Raw genomic sequence first — 10,292 nt, 5'->3', positions numbered from 1 at the left:
ATTGTATGAGTAACTAAGGATGGAGGAAGTAGATACAGACTGTAGAACACGGGTTTCAAACTGGCGGCCCTCCAGCTGTTGCCAAACTACAAGTCCCATGAGGCATTGCAAGATTGACAGTTACAAGCATGACTCCCAAAGGCAGAGACATGATGGGACCTTTGCACCAGCTGGAAGACCACCAGTTTGACACCCCTGAGCTAGAGGGAGCAGAGGTACCAGAATCCAATACTTGGCGCTCTCTAGGGGACTCTAGAAATATACAGAGTCCAGGAAAGTGGATGCAGTAGCCCCACAAGTTCAGTGAGGGATGAAGGAGACCACCATATGGAATCCACAGCAGTAGTAGTTTTGCAACAGCTGGAGGGCCACCAGTTTGACACCCCTGAGCTAGAGGGAGCAGAGGTACCAGAATCCAATACTTGGCGCTCTCTAGGGGACTCTAGAAATATACAGAGTCCAGGAAAGTGGATGCAGTAGCCCCACAAGTTCAGTGAGGGATGAAGGAGACCACCATATGGAATCCACAGCAGTAGTAGTTTTGCAACAGCTGGAGGGCCACCAGTTTGACACCCCTGAGCTAGAGGGAGCAGAGGTACCAGAATCCAATACTTGGCGCTCTCTAGGGGACTCTAGAAATATACAGAGTCCAGGAAAGTGGATGCAGTAGCCCCACAAGTTCAGTGAGGGATGAAGGAGACCACCATATGGAATCCACAGCAGTAGTAGTTTTGCAACAGCTGGAGGGCCACCAGTTTGACACCCCTGAGCTAGAAGGAGCAGAGGTACCAGAATCCAATACTTGGCGCTCTCTAGGGGACTCTAGAAATATACAGAGAATCCAGGAAAGTGGATGCAGTACCTCCACAAGTTCAGTGAGGTGTGGAGGATACCACCATACTGAATCCACAGCAGTAGTAGTAGTAGTTTTGCAACAGCTGGAGGGCCACCAGTTTGACGCCCCTGAGCTAGAAGGAGCAGAGGTACCAGAATCCAATACTTGGCGCTCTCTAGGGGACTCTAGAAATATACAGAGAATCCAGGAAAGTGGATGCAGTACCTCCACAAGTTCAGTGAGGTGTGGAGGATACCACCATACTGAATCCACAGCAGTAGTAGTAGTAGTTTTGCAACAGCTGGAGGGCCACCAGTTTGACGCCCCTGCTCTAGAACATCCTTAACCTGTTCCTGTACCTCAACTCTTCCAAAATCAAAGCCAAATCCATATCACCTGACTCCTCTAGTAAATCATTAACCTTCTCCTCTTGTCTATACATCCAGAACCATTGGTTCTTCACAACAGGGATCTTAGCACCCTCACTGAAAGTTTAAGCCTTTCACCTTCTCACTTTGAAAACTAAATCAGAATCAGCAGTCCCCTCCGAGATTTCATCCCACCGTCCTCCACACACATAAGCAGAGGTAGGATGATTGTTTAATAAAAGTGAGTGAAAAGGGAGCCCTAAAATATCTTTGCCCAGACTAATATTCTTTATTACAAATGCAATTGCAGCAATAAAAGTTTCAACGGTAACGTCATTCCCTTTCCCATTACCCAACACGCACAAGTGCAGCTGCTAATTGGTGGGAAGTAGATATGTCCATTATGTGGTAATCGCTCTCATCATCAGGTCAGCTCAGCTCTTTCTCTAATAACTATTGAGATGGTCGTTGCATGACCCCAGGGGCCCCCACATCTGCTCAGTGGCCCCTCGCGGATGGTTTTCGCACACTGTCATTTTGTACGATTGGAGCTGGGTGTCTCAGCCCCCTCCAAGTGTTTCATGAAGTAGCTGGAGAGCCATTGAGAATATTATTCGGGGAGGGACGAGCGAGCACTGGACAGCCAATGACGGAGAAGACAATGAGACATCAGGAGGGAGGGAGGAAGAGTCAGAAGTGCTTCCAGTACAGACAGCTTCAATCAGCAACTGTAAGAGGACTCCGGCATTGATTCAACTCTCTACAAAGTCTATTCACCGGCAGCCTCATCAGAACAGATAAGGGACTCTTCTATTCTACATGTGAAAAGAAAGGCCACCACTCACCACAAGGTATTGATCAAGGAGAAGATGACTCTGTGTGCCCAAGTCGCTGTCCTTGTCTGAGAAGTTCATGTTCACCAAGAGCGAGAGAAGATGTTCGCAGCTTTATAAATTCTTCATCTGATCATCTGTCCTGCTCTGTCCCAGGAACCCTAACATCATTCTGGATTATCAGAGTCGTATGTAACCATGATTAGCAGACCGACAGTCCACATCTGCTCACTGTGACAAAATTAGAATCTGTTGAGCGGAGGTAAGGCGACTGATCAGACAACATGAGAACTGGTCACCACTGGGGGGAATGCATACGAAGCCTGGTGGTCTTCCTAGCGATGCACATTTTATCAAGACTGACATTTACTTCTGGATGCCCATCCAAATGCATCTGTGCCTCTGACCTACTAAGCTGTACAAAAGTTAGCCTGACCAATGTGCCGGAAAATCTGCCAGCCACATCTGCCAGTATGGACCTGAGCCATAACTCCATCGCATCTCTTCGTGACGACTGGTTGGCCAACATCCCACATCTGCACATTCTGCGACTTAGCCACAATCGATTAAAATCTCTGTCAGTCGGTGCCTTTCGCAACGCCACCGAGCTGAGACACCTAGACCTGTCCTCAAACCATCTCCAGACTGTGCAGATGGAATTTTTCCAGACACTCTTTAGACTGGAGGAACTTCTTTTATACAACAACTTCATCACCTATGTGGAGGAGATGGCCTTCAACCGCCTGGCCAACATCCGTAAAATCTACTTGAGTTGGAATAACCTGACCAGCTTCGCATTCAGTTCCATGCAGAATCTGACAAACCCCCATCTCCGTACCCTAGATCTGTCCTCCAACAAGTTTGCAGAGTTGCCGGTGGAGGAGGTTTCCTCACTTCCTGCCTTCATCAAGAATGGGTTGTACTTGCACAATAATCCGCTAACTTGTAACTGCGCCCTGTTCATGCTGCTCAGCCACTGGGAGCACCGCGGCTTCTCTTCTGTACTGGAATTCTCCCAGGAACACACCTGTCTCTACATGGGAAAGCGACGAGCGGTCGTTCGGATCTTGAAGTCTCAGAGTGGGTTTGATAATTGCTCTGTGGGGCTAGGGCAACACATTCCCGACCCGGGACTCAAAGTTCTTGTTGGGAAACGACTCATGGTGACTTGTAATACCAGCTTGCCACAGGAAAACACAACCTTCTTATGGATTTCGCCAGCCTACGACTTTATTTTTCCTCCGGGGAACAGTAACCAAAGCTTTAAGATACATCCCAACGGCACTTTGGAAATTCACAAGGCTCAGCCGTGGAATTCAGGAGTCTACCTGTGCATTGCAGTTAACAGAAGACTTAGTTATAATGCGACCCATGAGGTAAATATTACTGTGCATTTTCCCAAGCCTGAAGAGTCCTTCAACACTGGTCTCACCACCCTCTTGGGTTGCGTCGTTAGCCTTGTCTTGGTTTTCATCTATCTCTACATGACTCCCTGTCGCTGTTTCCGTTGCTGCTTAAAGCCTCCGCAGACTCCAAGTCCTCCGCAGGAGAGCAGCGCCCAGTCCTCCATCCTTTGTGGGACCCCTCCAGCCACCGAAGGACCCAACAGCCGCAAAGCTGGAGCCAGTCGACACGTGGTCTTCCTTGAGCCGATAAAAGAAGGACGCGTGGAGAAGCACCCAAAGATTCTGCAGCTGCGAACGGATTCCGATTCCGCAAGCTCGGTCTTTTCAGATATTCCAATTGTTCAGACGTAAAACCAGGCATGGTGGGCTATTCTAAAAAAGGAGTTTGTCTCACACTTGCCGGTGGCATTTGAGGAAGCATTGCATGTCCGGTGGGCCAGCCTCTAAACCTGGCATTTACAGTGGTGCAATTTGCCTGGGGTGAGGGCATGGAAAACCTCAAACTATTATTGCTTGTACACCAGGTCCCTATAGCCTGTTTCAGTTTTCCCAATCTTCCCAAAGCTTGTCTAAAAATCTTCAAGTGCGACTCTTCCAATAATTTGATCTAGCGGATGAACAATGGGCAAGAGACGCTCCGAGAATGCACAAAAGGGTCAACAAACCACATTAACAAAAGCACAAACATTTCTTGAAGGACATATCACATTTCAGGAATGGTTATGGGAAATGGACCTCTTGTTGGGTATGGAGGACACGGGGGCCGCAGTGCGGTATGCGAAATTTCCAGCAGGGATAGAATTACAGCAACACAATCCATTCCAGTCCAAGACAACGTTTCCACCATCTGCAATTCGCAGTTCCCGTGGGACATTCCTGACCTCTAGATAGGTCAGGTAACGATCAGGATTTTTCGAGGATTGGATTGTCCCAGGTGTGACCGTAGAAGCCCCCCATTACTGGATTGTGTTGACATCAATACAAACAACTCTCACCCAGCTCTCCATGTATTCATGTGGAGAGAACGTCTTCCACGTGTTCCATTTCACCAGGACCTGCAGCTGCCATCTCACGTGTGGCTCCCCCTACAGGGGAACTCCGGCACCTCTACTCCTCTGTTTTAACACATGGCACTCCGTGAGCTCTATTATATGTGAACAGACAGACTTGGTACACCTATAGAATGTACATAGGTGGGGGGGGGGGATTGTTGTTTAGAAGGGGGTCAGACCATGGGACCTCTATGTGGGCTCTGTTTATCACAGCATCTACATAAAGGACTGTCTGCTGCCCACAGCCACCAATTGGCATAAAAGGAGTATTTTCCCATGCGGGTTCAAATTTAACATGGTTTTTAGTTTGACTAGGGGAGCCAGTATGAAAGGATACTAAGGTGGTCCGAAATATGTCTGAGGTTCCTTTTTTTTAAAGGGGTCTTTCCCCTCTAACCTAACAAAAATGTGATGCATTTGTGTATGAATTGAAAATATTAAATGTATTTCTACATACAGCTAGTATAAGTACCTGGATGTGTCTTTGTATCAACCCTTGTCATGGCACAGCAGCACACTGGGGGGCAGCGCTAGCAGTCAGGTACAGCTGCAGTGCCTACGCACTGACAGGAGGAGAGAGCATAGTGAGTGCAAATAATGACCTATGCTGTTCCTTCATCGTCCAATCCACAGGGCACTACTGTAGTCCATCTAAAGCGTTGGCAGTCAGTCAGGTACAGCTGCAGTGCCTACGCGCCGACAGGTCATTATTTGCACTCACTACGCTCTCTCCTCCTATTAGTACATTGCTGTTCCTTCATTGTCCAATCCACAGGGCACTGCTGTAGTCCATCTAAAGCGTTGGCAGTCAGTCAGGTACAGCTGCAGTTCCTACGCGCTGACAGGAGGAGAGAGCATAGTGAGTGCAAATAATGACCTATTAGTACATTGCTGTTCCTTCATCGTCCAATCCACAGGGCACTGCTGTAGTCCATCTAAAGCCTGGTAATGGTCCAAATCTGTCGCGGAGCTACATCTCTCCCTCATGCTGGAGGGTGAGAGGGGCTGAGCAGGGCCTTTACCTCATAAGCTCCCACACATGGTACAATGTGCTGCCAATTGAAAGGCCTGTAGGCGGAGCTAGACATGGCTGTTCACCAATAGGGCTCTGGACATTGCTTGCAGCCACAGCAGCAAGGGTGACAACGCCGCACCAATTCCACTTGGGAAGGAAAAACTGTTGTCACCCTACCGAACGAAGTGCCTACGCCATGGTCTTACTGGCAGATCAATAGGTATTTACAGAACATTCCACGGAGGGCAGCCAAGTCTTACTGGTATGGGAACCTGACAACCCATATGTGCTTTAACAGGAAAGTGTTGTCACCCTCACAGAAGCCAGACAGATTTACCGCAGTCGGTAAAGACCGCTCACGCTGAAAAGGAATACCACTGCCATTGCCGACCGCCTTTGGGGAAATGTCTTTTTTGCCTGGCTGCCTCTGGCTTCAAGTCGCTGAACAAGTATGCAGCCAGATTCCAGGGGTAGGCAACCTGAGAGCCGCAGGACTACAAGTTCCATCATGCCTCTGCCAGTCATTATTATTATACAGGATTTATGGCACCAACAGTTTGCTCAGCACTTTACAGTATAACGGGAGACAATACAGCAACAATACAGTTCAATACAAGAGGGATAGGAGGGCCCTGATCCTGGGAGCTTACAATCTAGGAGGGAGGGGCTAGTGGTACAAAAGGTAGTAACTGTGGGGGATGGACTGGTAGGAGGAATAGAAGATTCCAGTATTAGCCGAGGGCAGGATAGGCTTCCCTGAAGAGATCGGTTTTCAGAGATCGCCTAAAAGTGAGCAGAGTAGGCGATAGTCTGATAGATTGGGGTAGAGAGTTCCAGAGGATAGGGGAAGCTCTGGAGAAGTCCTGGAGACGAGCATGGGAGGTGGAGACGAGGGAGCTCAAGTCATAGCTGTAACTGTCAGTTTTGTAATGTTGCAATGCCTCATGGGAAATGTAGTTCCACAACAGCTAGAGAGCCACAGGTTGCCTACCCCTTGCCATAAACGATCGATGAGGAATTCAGTACTTGGCTCAGGGAGGGGACGATTCCCCAGTCAAGACTGGCTGTGAGCAGGGTTCCCCCTTAGCCTAGGTTCACACTTGCCCGCACCGTGCCGGGTGGTGTCAGATCCGGGAATCACACCTGTAACCATCTGCAGCTGAATTGCGCTGCTCTGTTGAGACGCACAGGGCGGCTATCCATTCTTAGTGGCGCCCCCTACGCATCTCAGCTGGAAACGCGCTTGCAGGAACCGCAGGGAAATCACATGTTCAAGAAGTACCATTCTCAGCACCTGCCAAATGTACTCTGAAAAGCGCCATGAATGTGGACAGCATCGCACGCGTGAACGCGCCGTAGGCGTCCTCACCGCACGCGGAGAGCATCGCACACGTGAACGCGCCGTAGGCGTCCTCACCGCACGCAGAGAGCATCGCACACGTGAACGCGCCGTAGGCGTCCTCACCGCACGCAGAGAGCATCGCACACGTGAACGCGCCGTAGGCGTCCTCACCACATGCAGAAAGCATCGTACACATGAACGCGCCGTAGACGTCCTCACCGCATGCAGAGAGCATCGCACACGTGAACGCGCCGTAGGCGTCCTCTCCGCACGCGGAGAGCATCGCACACGTGAACGCAACGTAGGCATCCTCGCCACACGTGGAGAGCATCGTACACGTGAACGCGCCGTAGGCATCCTCACCGCACGCGGAGAGCATCGTACACGTGAACGCGCCGTAGGCATCCTCACCGCACGCAGAGAGCATCGTACACGTGAACGCGCCGTAGGCATTCTCATTCTCTAGCAGGGGTGGACTTCTAATTTGGACACTTGGGCACTGCTCGAGGGCCCGATGTCAGTAGGGGGCCCCATGAGATGCCCCTGGTACCTTTTTCATAGGCTTTTTTGGGTTTGGGCAAGGACACAGGCGCCCCATGATCCCCTATTGCCCGGGGGACCCATGAGTTGTCAGTCCGCCCCTGCCGCCAACCAACGTCAGATTTTGGGGATTCACATGTGTGAATGTTCCTGACAAAAAAAACGGGCATTTTCCCATTCCTGGTGATTTTCTACAAACCTGAACAGAGAGAATCCTATTTTCTATACAGAAGGTTACATTATACCGGGGGAGATTTTTCATTGTGATTTGCATGTGAAAAAAAAAATGTATTTGTATTACATCTGCAGAGGAGGAATGTTACAATAAAATGTTACCTGCTCATCGATTATTGTTCATTATTCTATAGAACAAGGGTGGAGAAAACGCAGAAAAAAACAAACAAAAAAAAAAACCTATTTATGTCCTCCCTCTGGTCTTCCCTTCGGTCTTGCACAGTTGTGCAAGGCCCCTCCCACCAGCCAGTATCTACTTGCATTGCATAGAGAAGCACAGAGATCCAGCGATGACATTACTGGGTCTATAAAAAGGTATGTAATGAAAAAGGTTGCATTTGAATATAGATGTGCACTTGGCTGAGAACCGAAAACTGACATTTTTTTTTACAAAATATATATTTTTTTATATAGAATTGTATTATATTTGACTATTTAAATAATATCATAAATTTAAATGAATTTTAAAAATACAATCCAGTAACGTAAAATAACTTATTGAACGTAAAACACACACACACTGAAGGAAATGCGTATTTGCACCCCTGCTGATGTTGAATGTTCGCCCCTCACACAGAAATGATCGGTCTAACAATGGAATGTTCGGTGTAACACTGAGAGACAGAATACAACAACAAATTCAGCAGAAATGCATCTAACAAACGATGACTGATCTGCATGTTCATGAGGGAAAGAAGGATTTGATTCCCTTCACAAAACATGACTTAGTACTTGGTGGCAAATCCCTTGTTGGCAATCACAGAAGTCAGACGTTTCCTGGAGTTGGCCCCCAGGTTCGCACACATCTCAGAGATTTTGGCCCACTCCTCTTGGCAGATCCTCTCCAAGTCATTAAGGTTTGGTGGATGACGTTTGGCAACTCGAACTTTAAGCTCCCTCCACAGATTTTCAAATGGATTAAGGTCTGGACATTGGCTAGGCCACTCCAGAACCTTAATGGGCTTCTTCTTGAGCCGCTCCTTTGTTGCCTTGGCTGTGTGTTTTGGGTCATTGTCATGCTGGAACACCCATCCACCACCCATTTACAATGCCCTGGCTGAGGGAAGAAGGTTCTCACCCAAGATTTGATGGTACATTGCCCCGTCCATCGTCCCTTTGATGCGGTGCGGTTGTCCTGTCCCCTTAGCAGAAAAACACCACCAAAGCAGAATGTTTCCACCACCATGTTTCACAGTTGGGATGGTGTTCTTGGAGTCATAGGCAGCATTCCTCCTCCTCCAAACACGGCGAGTTGAGCTGATGCCAAAGAGCTGGATTTTGGTCTCATCTGACCACAACACTTCCCACCAGTCCTCCTCTGCATCATTCAGATGTTCAGTGGCAGACTTCAGACAGGCCTGGACATGTGCTTTCTTGAGCAGAGGGACCTTGCGGGCACTGCAGGAGGGCCTGATCCTGGGAGCTTACAATCTAAGAGGGAGGGGCTAGTGGTACGAAAGGTAGTAACTGTGGGAGATGGACTGGTAAGAGGAATAGAAGATTCCAGTATTAGCTGAGGGCAGGATAGGCTTCCCTGAAGAGATTGGTTTTCAGAGATCGCCTAAAAGTGAGCAGAGTAGGCGATAGTCTGATAGATTGGGGTAGGGAGTTCCAGAGGATGGGGGAGGCTCTGGAGAAGTCCTGGAGACGAGCATGGGAGGAGGAGACGAGGGAGCTCCTCCAAACACGGCGAGTTGAGCTGATGCCAAAGAGCTGGATTTTTGTCTCCTCTGACCACAACACTTCCCACCAGTCCTCCTCTGCATCATTCAGATGTTCAGTGGCAGACTTCAGACGGGCCTGGACATGTGCTTTCTTGAGCAGAGGGACCTTGCGGCACTGCAGTCCTTGTCGGCGTAGTGTGTTACCAATTGTTCTCTTGGTGACTGTGGTCCCAGCTGCCTGGAGATCATTGACAAGATCCTCACGTGTAGTTCTGGGATGATTCCTCACTGTTCTCATGATCATTGACACTCCACGAGGTGAGATCTTGCATGGTGCACCAGACCTAGGGAGACTGACACTTGTTTTGTGTTTCTTCCATTTGTGAATGATTGCACCGACTGTTGTCACCTTCTCACCAAGCTGCTTGGCCATAGTTTGGTAGCCCAGTCCAGCCTTGTGTAGGTCTACCATCTTGTCCCTGACATCCTTAGACAGCTCTTTGGTCTTTGCCATGGTGGAGAGTTTGGAATCTGATTGTTTGATGGCTCCTGTGGACAGGTGTCTTTTATACAGGTAGCACAATGAGATTAGCAGCACTCCCTTTAAGAGACTGCTTCTAATCTCAGCTTGTTACCTGTATGAAAGACACCTGGTAGCCAGAAATCCTGCTGAACGATAGGGGATCAAATACTTATTTCCCTCATGAACATGCAGATCCGTCATCATTTGTTAGACGCATTTCTGCTGAATTTGTTGTTGTATTCTGTCTCTCAGTGTTACAATACACCGAACATTCGATTGTTAGACCGATCATTTCTCTGTGAGGGGCGAATATTCAACATCAGCCGGGGATCAAATACACATTTCCTTCACTGTGTGTATGTGTGTATGTATGTATGTATGTATGTATGTATGTATGTACAGTCATGGCCGAAATTGTTGGCACCCTTGATATTTTTCCTGAAAATCAAGTATTTCACACAAAAAAGGTATTGCATTAAC

The 10,292-nt window shown here is 48.5% G+C and overlaps 1 protein-coding gene across 1 annotated transcript; it reads left to right on the top strand.

The window, feature by feature from the left end:
• Nucleotides 1-1,890: 1,890 nt before the first annotated feature.
• AMIGO3 (adhesion molecule with Ig like domain 3) lies at nt 1,891-7,738 on the top strand. Its single transcript, XM_089667898.1, has one exon. It carries the CDS (start codon nt 2,321-2,323, stop codon nt 3,791-3,793), a length of 1,473 nt encoding a protein of 490 aa, XP_089524024.1. The 5' UTR covers nt 1,891-2,320; the 3' UTR covers nt 3,794-7,738.
• The last annotated feature ends 2,554 nt before the right edge of the window (nt 7,739-10,292 follow it).

The sequence above is a fragment of the Staurois parvus genome, unplaced genomic scaffold (genome assembly GCF_062004578.1).
Source record: "Staurois parvus isolate SC_StPar_1 unplaced genomic scaffold, SC_StPar_1.0 ptg003652l, whole genome shotgun sequence".
Lineage (NCBI taxonomy): Eukaryota > Metazoa > Chordata > Amphibia > Anura > Ranidae > Staurois > Staurois parvus.
The sequence above is the reverse complement of the archived record's forward strand: the minus strand, read 5'-3'. Positions and strand labels throughout refer to the sequence as shown.

Bases quoted from the DNA above. Each gene is read 5' to 3' on its own strand.
- AMIGO3 (XM_089667898.1), top strand. From the start codon at position 2,321: ATGAGAACTGGTCACCACTGGGGGGAATGCATACGAAGCCTGGTGGTC.